This window comes from Narcine bancroftii, chromosome 3 (genome assembly GCF_036971445.1).
Source record: "Narcine bancroftii isolate sNarBan1 chromosome 3, sNarBan1.hap1, whole genome shotgun sequence".
In the NCBI taxonomy this organism is placed as follows: Eukaryota; Metazoa; Chordata; class Chondrichthyes; order Torpediniformes; family Narcinidae; genus Narcine; species Narcine bancroftii.
In genome coordinates this window covers 301,318,423-301,336,822 of record NC_091471.1, presented here as the reverse complement: position 1 = coordinate 301,336,822, position 18,400 = coordinate 301,318,423, and the positions used below count along the sequence as shown (strand labels likewise).

General features: G+C 41.4%; 2 protein-coding genes across 3 annotated transcripts in view; both read left to right on the top strand.

Annotated features, from left to right (window-relative positions):
* sf3a2 (splicing factor 3a, subunit 2) overlaps positions 1-4,874 on the top strand; it is a 28,003-nt gene extending 23,129 nt beyond the window's left edge. Inside the window, exon 9 of the mRNA XM_069928716.1 lies at positions 3,272-4,874. Within this exon, the coding sequence (XP_069784817.1) occupies positions 3,272-4,756 (1,485 nt within the window). The 3' untranslated portion in view covers positions 4,757-4,874. The remainder of the gene's footprint in view (positions 1-3,271) is intronic.
* A 500-nt stretch (positions 4,875-5,374) lies between these two features.
* Positions 5,375-18,400, top strand: part of amh (anti-Mullerian hormone) — a 33,972-nt gene continuing 20,946 nt past the window's right edge. The window contains exon 1 of one of the 2 annotated variants that reach the window (XM_069928711.1): positions 5,375-6,663. In XM_069928711.1, coding sequence (XP_069784812.1) covers positions 6,057-6,663 — 607 coding nt within the window. In that variant the 5' untranslated portion in view covers positions 5,375-6,056. The remainder of the gene's footprint in view (positions 6,664-18,400) is intronic. The other variant, XM_069928710.1, reaches the window with a different exon arrangement.

Sequence of the window (18,400 nt, the reverse complement as noted above, 5' to 3'; positions counted from 1 at the left end):
TGTATTCTGTATTTTTGGATGTGAAATTTCAATGTTAATAAAAATATTGAAAAAGGAAAAAAAAAGACATCTTGCCAATGGGCTAAAAGGACAGAGAAACTACATGGGCACATGGTTTCAGCTTAACAGTTAGCGCAATGCTGTTACAGCACTAGTGAATGGGATTTGAATCTGGTACTGTCTACAAGAAGTTTCTACTCCTCCCCATGTCTGCGTGGCTTTCTTCCAGGTGCTTCAGTTTCTCCCCAATGTTCAGAAATGTATCAAGGGTTGTAGTTCAGTTGGGTGTTACTGGACAGAACAGGCTTGTAGACTGAAAGGGCCTGATACTCTGCTGTATGTCTACATTTAAATTTAGAATAGAAAATCAGTGTAGAAATGTTAACCTTGGGGTAAGGTCATTTAGGATCTGACTTCATTCATTGGCTATGGAAGTTGTAATGTTATGAGATTATGTTCATTTCCTAGTCCAGGACACTTACAGCTCAGTGGCATAGTGTACCTGGAACGATATTAGAACACTTTCCAAGGTTGCAGCTGGTTATTTCTGTAACATGTTGAACAACTCAGATTGTTCCCAGTTTGGTGTGCTGAGCCTTCATCTGTGATAAACATTTGGCATGTCTGGTTGGGTTAATTATCGTAGCTTTTGATGAGCCATTAATAATTCTGAAGAGCCATCAGCACTACGGAGATTCACCCTTCGGAATATATATGCACAGGCATCTGATCCTCATGCTCCCTTACAAATCCCTTGACTTTGGAACCCATGGCTTCTCCCTACAGCTGTAGGGGATTGCACTGGATGATAAACAAAGACATCATTTTTTTTTAGCTTTTATTTGCAGCTGAGAACTTTGAAACCTTGGGTGGACTTGACAAAAATTTTGTCTATTGCAGGTTGCAAGATATAATTTTTTGTAATCTATATATGAAACTTGTATTAGTACAATAAATCTGTGCCCTTCAATGGAAAATAGACACAAAATGTAAAGTTGGTCAAGGTCTGGGTGAATTAACATTGTTGAATTCTTACTCTATGACTTTCAAGCAACATAGCATGCTTTAAACTCAAGTCAAAGAAAAATGATTTCCAGTGTCTTCCCCAGATTAAAGAGCAACTGTGGAACTTTTGCCTCTTCACTGACTTTATCTTGTATTCCTTTGCAAATTCTTCCTCCTCTAAATTGCTTTATCGACTAATTTTGGAGTGTCTACAAATCTAACCACAAAGCAGTCAAACCTAGTTAAGGCGCCATCACTTATCCAAATGTAATCTTGGTTAGCTTCTTCTGTACCCTCCTTGGGAAAATGTAATGCTCTGAATAGGATATGGTATTCCCAACTGAAGCTTTATCAAGTTTGGTCAAGTTTCTGTAATTTCTTTTTTTTTTAACTGGCTCTGCTCACTTTTCCTCTCATCTTCAAAAATTTGTAATATTTGCTTCAGTCTTTTTGTACCTGTACTGTCTTTCAAATTGGGCTCATTCAGTTAAATTGTCTCTTTTCATACTTATACTGAAATACATCCTTCTCATTTCCTCATTAAATTCCAGGCACCATGTGCCTGCCCACAGGATAAGCTTTTCTTTGTTTGTCTTTGCTCTCCATTTAATGGTTATTACACTTGTGTGTCATTCAAAAATCCTAAAATATTATCCTTCATTCCAAAGACACGCTCATTAATATACAGGTGGCCCCCGACTTACGACCTATGTGACTTACGACCCTCTGTGCATGCGTCCAAAATAAAATACCATTTTTAATTAAAAAATTTATCAATATAAAAATTATGCATCAGGTCCTTGGGACCCAAGGGCTGTTTATTTTGACGGACCAACGTAGTGGCAGGTGCCAAGACTCCGCTGCCGCGGATGTCTCATTCCAAAGACACGCTCATTAATATACAGGTGGCCCCCGACTTACGACCTATGTGATTTACGACCCTCTGTGCATGCGTCCAAAATAAAATACCATTTTTAATTTAAAAGTTTATCAATATAAAAATTATGCATCAGGTCCTTGGGACCCAAGGGCTGTTTATTTTGACGGACCAAAGTAGTGGCAGGTGCCAAGACTCCGCTGCCGCGGAATATGTTCTATTTTCAGGTCACGAGGGTGGTGGCGGACCGGTGTTCGAGGTGGGGAAGGTGAGCTCAGGCCAGATGGTGGTGGACAACAGGGCGGACTGGGCCATGGATGAAGTGCCACAGCTCCAGTTTAAGAATGTGTTGGCCTGGAGTAACATACATCCGTCTGACTTGCGTCCATTTTGAGATCTGACCGGTCGGTCAGAACGGAACTTGGACATATGACGGGGACCTTCTGTATATTAAAAATTGGTGCACTTAAAACCCATAAAAACACAATGGCAGAGAAACTCAGCAGGCCAAACAGTGTACTTTATACAGCAAAGATAAAGATGCATAACCAACTTTTTGGCCTGAGCTCCTTCATCAAGGTATGGGCATAATGTAGGTTGGTGCTTAAAAAAAATGATGAGGGGAGGAGCAGAGTCCCTCATCAAAATTTTGATAGTAAGGTTGGGATTTGTAGAGGGCAGAGCATTCAGAGGAGTGAGATTAGAACAAGGGAGAGGATATATTTAGTCCAAACAGGCAAGTGGAACTAGCTGGGATGGGACAACCTGGTCAGTGTGGGCTGGTCGAGTTGAAGGGTCTATTTCCATGCTATGCAGCTCAAGAATCTATTACTGTTTGTGTATCAAATATTTCAATCTAATTTTCACCATGAGGGGAATTTACAAAATTAAGTATAGCATTCAAGGTAGAATTGAAGAAACTGGATGAATAGAGAACTGATTTGTTTAATGGGAGAGTGCTTCTTTGTTCACAAAAGTGCTGGAGAAACTCAGCAGATCATGCCATGCCTTGATGAAGGGCTCAAGCTATATAAAGTACACTGACCTGCTGAATTTCTCCAGTATAGTACGCTTTTGCTTCTAGTTTACATTCATTGTTTGTCCACTCTTTTCAGAATTGTTCTTTGCCGATCTCCATTAATTAGAATCCATTTTCTCTCAATTATATTTTCAGTCTGTGGCTTTACATTCATGACCTCAACCCCAAAGCTGGTAGAATGTACAATTATATCATTGCCTTCACTCTCTGGAAAGTTAGTTTAAAAATGTTGGTGGTGGTGATGTGAACAGTTTTTGTTTTGATCCTGTTCAAACTCTTTCTTGTATTTTTGTGTTAATGTTATGCTCTGTTGAGATGGTTGTGACCTTCTGCTTTTTTTTCTCTTCTAGTTTTTCCTTCAATTCCATTTCAAGATGGAAAAACCTTTGCAACCACAGACCTTGCCTATTGGAGCACCTGGACTGAAGAACAGACCACCACCTCCACCTCTGATGAATGGCATACCACCAAGGGGCCCCATGCCCCCAGAGGCAATGCAAACTTCACGACCAGCAGCTATACCCATGCCTCCCATGCCGCCGGGTGCCCCCGTGCCACCTGTTCCACCACAGCTCCCTCCGACGCCACAGGGGATGCCTCCAACTCCTCAGGGCATGCCTCCGACCCCTCAGGGCATGCCTCCGACCCCTCAGGGCATGCCTCCGACCCCTCAGGGCATGCCTCCGACCCCTCAGGGCATGCCTCCAGCGCCACAGGGGATGCCTCCGACCCCTCAGGGGATGCCTCCGACCCCTCAGGGGATGCCTCCGACCCCTCAGGGGATGCCTCCGACCCCTCAGGGGATGCCACCGACGCCACAACTCCCTCCGACCCCGCAGGGGATGCCCCCGACCCCGCAGGGGATGCCCCCGACCCCGCAGGGGATGCCCCCGACCCCGCAGGGGATGCCCCCGACCCCGCAGGGGATGCCCCCGACCCCGCAGGGGATGCCCCCGACCCCGCAGGGGATGCCCCCGACCCCGCAGGGGATGCCCCCGACCCCGCAGGGGATGCCCCCGACCCCGCAGGGGCCGCCTCCTCAGGGTCCACCCCCAACCCCACAAGGCCCGCCCCCCGCACCCCACGGCCCGCCCCCCGCACCCCACGGCCCGCCCCCCGCACCCCACGGCCCGCCCCCCGCACCCCACGGCCCGCCCCCCGCACCCCACGGCCCGCCCCCCGCACCCCACGGCCCGCCCCCCGCACCCCACGGCCCGCCTCCCGCACCCCACGGCCCGCCCCCAGCACCCCACGGCCCGCCCCCCGCACCCCACGGCCCTCCCCCCGCACCCCACGGCCCGCCCCCCGCACCCCACGGCCCGCCCCCCGCACCCCACGGCCCGCCCCCCGCACCCCACGGCCCGCCCCCCGCACCCCACGGCCCTCCCCCCGCACCCCACGGCCCGCCCCCCGCACCCCACGGCCCGCCCCCCGCACCCCACGGCCCGCCCCCCGCACCCCACGGCCCGCCCCCCGCTCCCCTCGGCCCGCCCCCCGCTCCCCTCGGCCCGCCCCCCGCACCTCTCGGTCCGCCTCCCGCACCCCACGGCCCGCCCCCCGCACCCCAGGGCCCGCCCCCCGCACCCCAGGGCCTGCCGCGCACACCCCAAGGCCCACCTCCTACACCTCAAGGCCCACCTCCAGCTCCAGTCCCAACGCCTGCTTCTGCTCCGGGCCCCCCTCCAGTTTCTGCTCCAGGGCCTGTTCCGGTTCCTGCTCCAGTTCCACCAATGATAAGGCCTCCGCTTCCCAGCGAGTCTGCTCCGATATCAGCTCCCCCCACACCTCTTCCACCACCTGGCATTCCTCCTCCTCCTCCTCCTCCTGCTAATTGATCTTTGTTCTTTAAGGATTTTATGGCAATATAAGTTTTGTAGGTTGTTATTTTGCTGGTATTCAGGTATCTTGCAAATGTACAATACTTTAATCTGTCATTAAAGACATTTCCTGTGATTTTTCGTGTATTCCTTATTTTCCTTTAAGATAGCAAATATTACAATTAAGAAAACATTTACTATCAGATCTTTTTAGTTTTTATTATTACTTCTTAAATTAATCTAAAAAGGTTCAGTTGAATTGGATTATGAAGTTTTTGTGTACACTTAGATCAACATACTTCCTTTCATTTATAGCCGTCACAGTCAGTTACAAAAGAATTTCTTAGTTATAAACCAGGAGTGCGGGACTATTGCAATGTAACAGCTTATTTATATTTAGATATAGAAATTATGGAGTTCAGATGTTTGCAGCTATTCTTTTAATTATATCTTCAATTTAAATGTTAAAGAACTAATGGTTTGTGGCTGCAGTTGCACACTGTGAGAAATTAAACTGCATACAGAAATTACAATTAAAATTCAAGCAACTGTTTGCAGGAAATGATGATGTAATCTACCACCGTAATTGTGTGTCTTTTTCCACCAAGCCCAGGGGCATTTGCTGAAGTGACAGCAGATTCAAGCGATTTCCTTCACCAGCCAGTCAGTGGCCCTCATGATGTGCTGCAAAAAATCAGAAGTAGGTTTGCTTTGAGATAGTTAGCAATCGATCGCAAAACATGGCTCTGCAAGATAACCAGTTTAGTTTTTATGTCTCTTCTGTAGCTTTGATTTTTTTTAACTCAAACTATTCCAGAAAATGCATCAGTAACCTTGGATATAACCTTATGGGTGTGAGGGAGGGAAGAGTTAAATTGATCACGGAGTAGATTTAATGTAGGTCAGCACAACATTGTGGGCTAAAGGGTCTCTACTCTTCTGTGTTCTAAAATCTGTTTGACTTGGGCATATGGATATTACAAGAAGCTTATAGTAAAGGCAGGGAGGTTAGTGGGTCTCAAGTTTACTCCTTAGACATAAAAAAAATTGTATAGATCTGGTCACTGTTTTCCTTGTTTATTTCGCTATTTCAAGGTAACAGAATTTCAGTATTGTAGCATTAAAAAAAATGCAGATCAAGAGCTTCTTGGCACATTTGATATCCACGAAAGAAAATACAAGGTCTGCTTTTGTTTTATAAATTTCTGCTGAACACTCCTCCAGCTTTAATTCACCACAATCAACAAGGCTCATCTTGCAAAGACAAAGCCAACTCTTGGATTGTGTTTCTTCAGCCCTCGACAGAGTTCGATCAATCATGGAAACTGTGTCAACTTTTGGGATCTCTCACTTTTTCCTTTTGCTCATTTGCGCACTTCCCGTGGAGCAGGACAGCAGGAAAGTGCACGTAAACGCGGGAGACTCGACCACCAGCCAGACTGATGACTACTCTGACCTCCATTCCACTGAGGCACAAGAAAACTGCTCTGCTAACAGTGAGTCTGTGTGTGACACAAAATCACTTGTTGCACTAGGAACTGGACCAAGACTGGAACAGCCGTCAAATAAGGACAATAAAATTATATCCAGCATGCTCTCTCCTCAGGGAGATCCAAGAAATGGACATCAAGAATTAGGCGTGAGCTCTAAACAAAAAAATCCAAGTGCGTTTAAAGAGCCAGTGTGTAGGCTGCAAAGTGATGAGCAAAGCAATCATTACCTTGAGGTGATTGGTGCCGCTACTGGATACGAGCACGGTTTCATTGAAGATGTGGTTTCGTACAATGACAGCCACGTGGCCAAGTTTGGAGTTTGCTCCAGTGCAAAACAAAAACATCGTGCAATGCCTCTCCTTAGAAATTTGGCATTTCATATAAAAGACGATGCAGAAATGGTGAGACTGAGGATTCTGCATCTGACTGAAGGTAAGAAAAGAGATTGATTTCCTTTAAAAAGGTAAACAGTCATGTGTTTTAGTCTTGCAATTACTAGTGGAACTAATTAATGGACAATAAATACTGAATTTTGGATGTGAAGAATATATATATATTTTCATTTCAGTCAGTCATTTTATTTTCATTTCCATATTGAAAGCATAAAAACAAAACAAATTTTAGGCAAATAAGGAATTTGTTAAGAAGGGGAAAAAAAACCTTGAGTTTTAAGTTGTACTCCATTTGAACTGGGTCAAGTTGTGCTGGAAACACCTCCAAAAAAGCATATTTAGAGTTGTTACCATTGATGAGTGACAGGTGGTAATGCTTCAAAGCTCTAGTGACCTGGGTTCAATCATGACACGAGATGCTTTGTGTGTAGAGCTTGTCCCTTCTTTCTGTAACTGTGTGGGTTTCCTCCGGGAATTTCCACTTCCTCTGATATTCCCAAGGCACGCTGATTGCTCTGTTTATTATCCCTGCAAATTGTCCATACGAGAGGAAAGCAGTTGAAGATTTAGCATGGAGTTGATGGGCACATGACAGAAAATGGGTTGCAGAAATAAAGGGTGGTGTGGGATCGATGAGATTGCATTGAGAGCCAGCCTAAACTTGAAAGGCCAAACAACCTGCTAGATTGAGAGAAATATAGAATAATAAAATATGAGAAGGATTGATTGAAGACAACAGCTATATTTCACATTGAGCAGATGAACACCTTCTGTCTGAAATTATTTATATAATTCTGTATTTATTGTGTTAAAATGTTAATAAATAGAGAATTAGAGGAGCTGTTTCACAGAACAACCAGGTAGACAGTTAAATATATATGGGTAACGTGCCCACTAACTTCCTGCCTATTTGCTCCCATCATTTGTGTAACTGCACTGTTTTAAGCAGACAACAAGGTCAACTGCCTGAAATTAAGCTGGCAAAGTCCTTTAAACATGCAGATTGGGACCAGGCATCACTGAACTAGGGTTGCCAATTTAGCAGGTAGCCTGTTAGAGTCACAGAGTTTTACAACAGAGAAACAGGTCCTTTGGCCCAACTTGTCCACGATGGTTGGACTAACCATCCTGCACTTAGGTGTCTGAGTGGGGGAAATAGGAGGAAGATAACTTGGGGTCTGAAGTGTCCCAAAATTTATAGAAAAGGCAGTCTGCCCTGTGGAGTCAGGATTATCCCTCCAGACCACGAAAGAAGTTGTGCTATCCTTTAACCCCAAATCTGCTCGCTCTTTGACCTTCCCATCTTGAATCTAAATCTCTGTCCCTGTAACTCAACTGAATGCTGGAGGTTATTCCTTTAGTGTATTTCTCATGTAAGATAAATTTTTCTTTATGTAGAAGGTCAGAGAAGTACGGAAGAAACAAAACTTGACTGCTTCACTGGGAAACTTTGAGCCATAGCCAAAAAAGATGAGAGTGGCTGGTGTAGATGAGTGGTAAACTCTGGGGAAGAAGTAATGAGAATATGAGGAGTATAATATGGGGTAAATGCTTGATGGTCAGTGAGGACTTATGGATCATAGTGCTTGTTAAAGTGCTGTATGATTTATCATTCTATAAAATGAAATTGCCTGGATCTTATGTTGCCATATTTACTCATTTGTTCCTATGGGCTTGTTCCTAGGCCAATTTACAGTGGAATTAGAATTCCTATATAAAAATTATGAAATCCAATTAAAGAACTTGCACATTTGTTTTACTTTGTCCTCTTTTTGGATCCATAGATTCACACAGCACGGAGCAGGCCCTTCGGCCCAACTCATCATACTCGCGGTATCATTCTGGGCTAGTCCTATTTTCTTGCATTTGGGCAATTTCAGAATCGGAATTGTCATGAACATCTGACACAAGATGCATTGTTTTGCACAGCATTACAGGTGCAAAAATTGCTGCAAATCACATTTTAAAAAAAATAAATAAATAGTGCAAAGGAAGAGAGAAAGTGAGGTAGTTCATCAACCATTCAGAAATCTGATGGAAGAGGGGAAGAAGCTGTTTCTTACTGTTGATTATTCATCTTCAGGTTCTCCTTCCCTATGGTAGCAGTGTGAAGAGGGTATGGCCTGGATGGTGAGGGTCCTTGAGGATAGAGGTAGCTTCCTTCTGACGATGTTGTAGATGTTCTTAATGGAACGAAGTCTCATGCCCCTGATGGTGTTAGCCAAGTTCAAAACTCTCTGTAGCCTTTTCCTTTTGTCCATTGCCTCCTCTATACCAGGCAGTGATGCATCCAGTCAGAAAGCACTCCATGGTACACCTGCAGAAATTTCCAGGAGTGATGACATATCAAATCCTCATGAAGTACAGCTGCTAGTGAGGCTTCTTCATGACTGCATCGACGTGGAGGTCCCAGGATAAATCTTCAGAGATGTTGACACCCAGGAATTTGAAGTTCTTCACCCTTTCTCAAGCTGAGCCCTCGATGAGGACTGGTGATGTTCTCCTAGTTTTCCCCCTCCTGAAGTCCACAATCAATACCTTAATTTTGACAATGCTGAGTGCAAGGTGGTTGTGGTGACAGCACTCAATCAGCTGATTTATCTCACTCCTGTATGATTCCTCATTACCATCTGTGGTTCTACCGATGATCGTGGTGTAATCCTTTCCTGTCCATACATTTGTTTGACTGCTTTAGCAGAAGAATAATGTGAAGGGACTAGAGGCAACTAGATGCATTAATGGAGTGAGAAGATGATGGGTCATGGTGACACATGGGGTAAATCAACTGAGATATTTCAGAATTGCATTGATTAGAACAAAGTCTCTTAAATTTTTTTATTCAGTTTTATTTATACCTTGCCATTTTAAATAACACTGGACAACGAAGAATTTTCTTTCTGAACACTTTTGGAGTTTGGGCTGCTGATCATAAAAATCACCTTAAAATCTTCCTGTCACATACCATTTTTTAGATATGTTTGTGATTTCCTGTCACATTTTAAGACTATGCAAGCACACAAAATTATGAAGCGAAACATTGAAAATTCAAGTGAAGTCACCTTTATTTATCGTTCATACCATGCTCGCACGGTAAAGACGAGTTAGCATTTCTCCAGGACCACAGAGCATATTTACAAAAATATAAGAATAGGAGTTAAACACATTGAAATATTAAAATATTAAGATGTATACAGTAAAGGTCCATGGTACACATAATACATATGTTCTGAGAATTCAGAAACCTGATGGCTTGGGGATAAAAATTTGCCCAATCTGGACGCAAGGACCTGTGCTAAGGTACCTCCTACTATTTTATGCGAGGGGTGTATGGAGTCCTTCACAACGTTTATTGCCTTTTCTGCATTGAGTATTGCAGATGTCCATGGTAGGAAGAGATCCCCAAAGATCTTTTCCGCTGACTTCACTCTACTCTGCAGGGTCTTGCAGTCTGAGGAGTTACAGTTTCCAAACCAGGCGGTGATGCAGTTGCACAGGATGCTCTCAATGCACCCTCTGTAGAATGTAGTGAGGATGGAGGGTGGGAGATGAACTTTCCTCAGCCTTTGCAGGAAGTAGAGGCACTGCTGTGTTTTCTTGGCCGTGGAGCTGGTGGTAAGGGTTCAGGTGAGATTTTCCGCCAAGTGCACTTCAAGGAACTTGACAACCCCAACGGTCGAGCCATTAATGGTCAGTGGAGTATGGTTCCCCCGCGCCCTTCTGCATTAGCACTTGGACTTCTTCCCTGCTGATCTCAGTGCAATCAGTGACCCACGTGGTGAAAGGTTTCAATAGGACATTGCGGCCACGGAAAAGCAATATCAGGACAATAGGAATCCTTCAATACTGGCCAATTATTGTTGGACACTGAAACAGGAAGCCAAATGTTTTTGAACTAATGGATTATTATCCGATTAAACATGCTAAATTCAATAAAAGTTAATTTAATATTTCTCCAACTTCCTACATGATACAGCAAATCTGAAATTATCTTTGTGTTCAGCTAGAAGTGCCTATCATAATCCCTCTTTTTTTTCAGGAAGCAAACATTTAAGAAAATATTGTTGTCCAGTGTAATTTGTGATAAATGCGTCATTAGTAAAAGGACCGACTTGCCTCAAAACGTAGCTGAAAGTCACTAAAAATAGTTTGATGCATTGTAAAGCTCACAAATTAATATTTCACTCAAAGATCTTCAAGGGGGAATTAAAAGCATAAGCCGTGACTGAAGTAAAGTACAAAAATAATATCTTTGTTCAAACATGAAGTTGCTGTGCCCACGTGGGACAGTCAGAGAGGAGGCAAAGGGCACCTCAGTAACCAAGTAACCTCATGATTTACCACAAGTGCCAGCTCTTATTTCCCACTGGGCTGAAGCACTTGTTTCACAGAAAAACCATCAACACCCAGAATGGCGAGACACAAGGAAGGTTGCCTTTTGCCTCTATTTCTCCCCCTAAAGACTTGAGATTGAACACATTTACTGTTGAGGAATAAAAACATAAATGTTTTAGTTGAGCGATGCTTGGTATCTAATGTTTGTCCCGCTGTGTTTACTATATGCTCAAATATAATAATGAAGTATGAAAAGGACATTGTGCAGAAAAAAATCCACTGAATTTTTTCCAGAACCAGGAAGTCAAATCTATCAGGAAAGACTAAACACACTGGGAAACTTTTTTTAAAAAAGTAGACTGACCAGTTACCTCGAGGTTTTTCGTAAAACTAGGCACAGAGAAGATAGCAAAAACACCCAGAAAATCTGGAGAAACTCAGCTGGTCTCGCAGTGTCCATCGGAGAAGATCATTCCTTCTGTCTCAGGCAATAAACATAGTCATCTATAAATCCAATCAGGATTAGGACGATGGATTCCACCCTGAGTTAGAATGAAATGGTTGAGGCGACTAATTTCAATGAATCCACCCAAGCAGATAATAAAGGGATGCAAAGACATGATGGGGATAAATTAAGAAGGGAGGAAAAGATTTATGAGGACTGAATGGCTTTTTGTAGTGCAACGTATAATTGCAAAACATAACTTGTGCTCCAGTACATCAGTCATCTGAGAATCTACATACAACACCAACTGCATTTTGTAAAGGTGAACATAGGATTAAGTGATTTAACCATATAACCATAACCATTGGGGCCATGTTGGCCTTTCGAGTCCGCACCGGTTCACTGATTTTGTGCGCTCTCTTCAGGCATTGGTCCCGGTAGATCTTCATTCAGTAACGATGGGCGAATTCAATGCAGGTGGAATCAGATAATAGCAAAACTATGAGCAAACAGATTGGCTGTCTGTGTATCAAAAATAGTAAAACTTGACGAAACTGGATTTATTAAGAAAAGACAAACAATGGACAATATCTCTAAGTTCATTAATTTAATCGTAGTGGTGTAATGCTGCTGGTTTCAAAGTGTAAAATCCCCCTCAACCATTTAATTTATCTAGAGTAAATATTCTGGATCAGCCATTCTCAATGTGGGCTGTACAATCTCCCCCACCCCTGCCTGGGGGCCACGGGCTGATATAAAATATTCTGTTATTTTTTTTTAAATGTAGTCTGGAGGAGAGAAGTACGTACGAAACCAACTGCTTCACAGGGAAGGGACTGGTGACGTTAATTGGTTCGCACAACGTTATTGCAGCGCTAGCGGCCCGTGCGCTGCCTGAAAAGAGTTTGTATGTTCTCCCTGTGTCTGCGTGGATTTTCCCGGGGGACTCCAGTTTCCTCCCACCCCTCAAAGTACACGGGGGTTGTTGGTTAATTGGAATATTAGGGTGGCATAGAAGGTGCTGTGACCAATGATCTAATTTTAAAATAAACGCACTGTGCTTTCTCATCAGCGAATTTAGCATCTGCTCTATTGAGATACTCACTAAAGTACCGTGACAGTGACTTTAAGGGTTTAATAGCATTCATATGCCTTCAACATCAGTCTCTGGGACCCGGTAGGTGGACTCTAGATGTGTCGACCCATTCTTTCAGGTAGTGATTTTGTTGCTAGAGGTTTCTCAAAGTGTCTTTACTTAATCTCTTTCTTTTTTTCTTTGGCTTGGCTTCGCGGACGAAGATTTACGGAGGGGTAAATGTCCACGTCTGCTGCAGACTCGTTGGTGACTGACAAGTCCGATGCGGGACAGGCAGGCACGGTTGCAGCGGTTGCAAGGGAAAATTGGTGGGTTGGGGTTGGGTGTTGGGTTTTTCCTCCTTTGTCTTTTGTCAGTGAGGTGGGCTCTCCGGTCTTCTTCAAAGGAGGTTGCTGCCCGCCGAACTGAGAGGCGCCAAGATGCACGGTTTGAGGCGATATCAGCCCACTGGCGGTGGTCAATGTGGCAGGCACCAAGAGATTTCTTTAGGCAGTCCTTAATCTCTATTAATCCAGTTATTCTCTGTTCTCTTGTTTGTACCTGATTTGAATTAAATTATCTCCTCTTTTGCTGAGTCTATTTATCTATCATTCAACCAGATGGGTCGAGGAGATAAACTGATTGTCCCAGAGATTAATCAAGGTGCTATTTTGTCCTCTATCCCACTACTAGCCCACAACCCTGCCAATTTATGGTGCAGAAAAATAGAAATTGAAGGGAAGTAGTGCATGAGGTTCCGTTCCAGCAAATTGTTATCTCGTGTTCTCTTGTGTTAGGCTGCAGTGCAACAGTTATTTCCTGAATAACTGTGAGGAAGGTCAAGGTTGTCCTTTATCACCGGCTTTGTTTGCGTTAGTGATTGAACCTTTAGCACAGTTGATAAGACAAAATACACAGATACAAGGTATGAAAGTTTCAGATGAGGAGTATAAAATTAATTGATTTGCTGATGACATGTTGGTGTATTTAATAAACCCAGCTCAGTCACTTTTGCTCTTGAAGGAGTGTTTAATACAATATGGATGTCTTTCTGGATATAAAGTTAATTGGGAAAAAAGTGAAATATTACCAGTAAGTGAAGGAGATTATTCGGTTTATAAGAATATTATTAATTTGAGGTGGACTGATCGAATTAAATATCTGGGTATAATTTTGAATGTTAATTATCAATCTTTATATAAATTAAATTATGCTCCGTTAATGAAAAAAATCAAAACTGATTTGATTAAATGGAAAGATTTACCTATTAATTTAGTGGGAAGGATAAATACAATTAAGATGAATATCTTTCCGCGTATACAATATTTGTTTCAATCTATTCCGTATTTACTTGATAAATTTTTTTTTTGAGATTTAAATAAAATGGTTAGGGAGTTTTTATGGAGGGGTAAATTTTCGAGAGTAGCTTTGAATAAATTAACTTGGAAAAATGAGTTAGGGGGATTACGTTTACCACATTTTCAAAATTATTATGAGGCAGCCCAACTTAAATTTATTATCTCATTAATGGATTTGGTACAGCATCCTAGTTGGCCTAAAATTGAGATGGCAAGTATTTCTGAATTTGAAATACATCAATTTTTGTTTAGATGGAATATGAATTTGTTACAATATAATGTGCCTATACTAAAACATTTAATGAAGTTATGGATAAAGAAAAAATAAAATGATAGGTTCTAGGGGTAAATTATTGGCTTTGACTCCATTGTATAATAATCAACTTATTTCTTTTTCAATACATAATCAAAGTTTATTGCATTGGAGATTTAAAGGTGTGAAAAATTTGGGAGATTTTTTTAAAGAGGGTAAGTTTTTAATCTTTTAATCAGATGAGGGAAGATTTGGGGTTTTTTTTAAACTTTATTTATTCGTTCAAAAATCAAATAGTACATAACATATACAACAATTAACCATAAACATGAACGTTATTTTTTTAATGTATATAAAAAAAGAAAAGAACCCTCCCCCCAGCCAACTTTCCTAAGGAGAGCCATAAAGAAAGAAAAAGGAAAAAATATTAAAGAAAAATTAAATATACATGTTAAAATCTAATCAATGTAAATTGAAATGTAAATATTCTGAGTATAACAACCACTTATTAATAAAAAAACTATAATTATGCAAAACATATGTAATTTTTTCCATTATTAAACAATATTTCATCTCATTATGCCATCTATTAATATCAATCATATTTGTATCTTTCCACGTACTAGCAATACATTTTTGAAGATTTTGGTATTGATAAGAATTCTTTATTTATTTATTATCAAATTCAATCTTTGGTAAAATCTATGTTTGGTAGAGATATGATTTTACCTAAAATAACTAAATTTGAGACTTTTCTTATGAAGGTACCAGAGAAGGGTTATATTTCATCTATGTATCAAATATTACAGGATGGTATGGATAAAAAGGATTGGGATAGATCTAAAAGTAAATGTGAAGCGGATACTGGTTTTATTTTTTCCAAAGAGGATTGGTTAGATATCTGTTATGATAATGTAACTAGATTGATAAATGCACATTATGCAATGATTAACTACAATTTTTTACATCAATTATACTTAACACCTGAAAATTTTAAAAAGTATGGTTTTAATGAATCAGATTTGTGTTTTAGAAGTGGTGATACGGTTGGAACTTTTTTTCATGCTGTTTGGTTATGTATACATATACAATCTTTTTGGAAGAAAATTCAATCGTTTTTAGAATACCTGTATAAGATTAAAATACTTTTAGATCCAACCGTATTTTTATTGGGTAGTTTGCAACCTCTGAAAGGCTTGGGATTAGATAAGTTTCAGCTTGCTTTTGTATATTTAGCTTTATCCGTAGCGAAAAAATGTATTGCTAGTACGTGGAAAGATACAAATATGATTGATATTAATAGATGGCATAATGAGATGAAATATTTTTTAATAATGGAAAAAATTACGTTTCACATGATAATTATAGTTTTTTTATTAATAAGTGGCTGTTATACTCGGAATATTTACATTTCAATTTACGTTGACTTGATTTTAATATGTATATTTAACTTTTTCTTTAATATTCTTTCTTTTTTTATAGCTCTCCTTAGGAGAGTTGGATGAAGGGGGGGGTTCTTTTCTTTTTTTTTATATATATATATAGAAAAAAAATGTTCATGTTTAATTGCTGTATACGTCATATTATTTGTTTTTTGAACGAATAAATAAAGTTTAATAAAAACTGTGAGGAAGGATGCAATAAAATTGTCAGTGTACATTTGCAGTGATGCATGTCAACAGAATGAGAATTTATCGTCACGAACATGTCACCAAATTCGTTGTTTTAGCGGCAGCATCGCAGAGCAAATATTGCTATAAATTACATTTCAAAAATAAGTAAATAAATAAATAGTGCGAGAAAATAGGATTAATTGAGGTGGTGTCTATGGTTCATTGTCCATTCAGCAATCAGATGGCAGAGGGAAAGAAGCTGTCCTTGTGCTTCTGGGAGATTGACCTCAGGCTCCTGTACCTTTTCCCTGATGGTAGCAGCGTGAAGAGGCCATGGCCTGGGTGGTGGGGGACCTTGAGGATAGAGGCTGCTTTCTTAAGACACCTCCCCTTGCAGATGTCCTCAATGAGAAGGTGCTCGTGATGTCGCAGGCTGCTTTAACTCTCTGGAGTTTTTTCCTGTCCTGTGCATTGGTACCTCCATACCAGAAAGTGAAGCAACCAGACAGAATATTCTCCATGATAGACCTGTAGAAACTTTTGAGAGTCTTTGTTGACATACTAAATAACCCCCCCCCCAAATGTTCTCTTCTAAATGGATTGATGACAGCCTTCTCACCTTGAATAGCTTACCCTGATGTCTGTTGTGTTTTGCACCATTTGTGACTACTAGTAGATCCAAGAGCAGTGAAGATGGAGGCATTGCAACTTGATTGAGAATGAATGAGGAAAAACATCTTGCATATCTAAACTGATTGGAGTCTGCAATGCAGGGTCTATCAAGGTGGTGGAGGCAAATTCTCTTGTGTTCTTCAAGAGGGAATTCCATAATGAAATGGAGAACAAAAGTTGCAAGCTGAAAAGAGTTGGTGAATGGAACTTGGAAGGCGTTGAAAGGGAGGGTAGAGTAACCTCCTCTGATGCTCTGATGCTTTCATCCATCATAGTGGTGTTCTGTTTTCCATCATGCCTTGAGTAATGTAACATTTAGCCAGGAACTCTGGCACGCCTGCTAAAGACTATTTGGCAACCCCTTAGCATTTTCTGCTTCCTCTATTGTTTTCATTATATCCATATATACCCTCTTCTGCTACTTTAGGCTAATATTTGCCATATGTATCTGCATTTTTTAAAAAAAATCAAAATCCTTATTCACTTGGGTCCTCCAAACAGCTGAGCCAGACTTTGTTCTTTCAGGGGGAGGCGGAGAAATTTCTCCAGCCTATTTTTCAAGTTAGGCAGATGTTTTGTTGTCTGCAGGGATGTTGTTTAGTGTTGAAGAGAATTGTTAATTTCATTGATCAATGGACATTGATTCAGTTTTTCATTTAACGAGTATAGTGTCTAAAGGAGCTTGCAAAATTGAATGTCAGAGGTAGGCCTAATAATAGAATGTACTTTATTGGATATAGGAATCACTCATGAATAGAAGTATCTCATACAATACTGTATCAAAGGTTTTATCAGTCCGAGTATGAGAGTTTATCATCATATACGTACAATGTACATACACAGTATGCACTAAACTTCTTACTTGCTGTGGCCACACCAACTACAATTACATAAATCACCAGAATATGCCATGAGACAGAAAATTAGATCATAAATATAATAGAATAGATCAGCCATTGTCAACGGGGGCCACAGCACTCTTAAGTAAAAGCCTTGTTTTCTTTTCACCTCATGTAACATAAATATTTTTGATGTAGTCAGTAAGAAAGGAGTACGGAAGAAACCAAAACGGCTACTTCAAGGGGAAGGGGGCCCATGAACTTTGAGCAGTCCTTGAAAGATCCATAACCAAGAAAAAAAGGGCTGAGGATGGCTGGGATAGATAAATAAATAAATGTTCACAGTTACAGTAAGTGTGAACAAATATAATGTTTTGTTTGTGCAGACTGGTCTTTGGCTGAATAGTTTATGGCCAGGGTTGGGATAGTATGGGCAGGCTCAAGAGACTGATAGTTGTTGGGGGGGAAAAAACTGCCCTTGAACTTGGAGGTGCTGGACTTCAGACCCGAAGGTAGCAGCGAGAAGAGATTGTGACCGTGGTGATGGAGGTTCTTCTGATGTTGGCTGCCTTCTTCAGGCAATGCCTCACACAGATGTCTTCACTGGCTGGATGGTCAGTGCTTGTGAAGGACTTACAGTGGACTCAGTTCTTCAAGGGATGCCTGTATACACTACATTTAAAAAAAAACAAGTAATTTGCCATTACTAAGATACAGTACACTGGGAACCTTTCACTTGATCTGGTGAAGTGCACAAGAAAGGCCTGTTTACTTATCATTGCATTCTCTATGATGTATCTGAGTGGATGGCAGGATATACCCTGTGCTGTAACAGTATTACAATATAGCACATTACTGCACAGAACAGGCCCTTCAGCCCATAATGTTGTGCCCTCCTATGTAAACCTACTCCACAACCATTTAACCCTTTCCTTCCTCACATCTATAACCCTCTATTTTTCTCACATCCATATGCCTATCTATATGCCAGCCTCCACCACCACCCCCGACAATGCATTCCAGGCATCCACCACTCTCTGTGTGTAAAAAAAAAACCCACATACCTCTGAAGTCTCCCCTAAACTTTCCTCCACTCGCCTCAAACAGATGTCCTCTGGTATTTACTATTGTCGCCCCAGAGAATGAGGTACTGGCTCACCGCCCTATTATTATATCCTCCTTGTATCGAG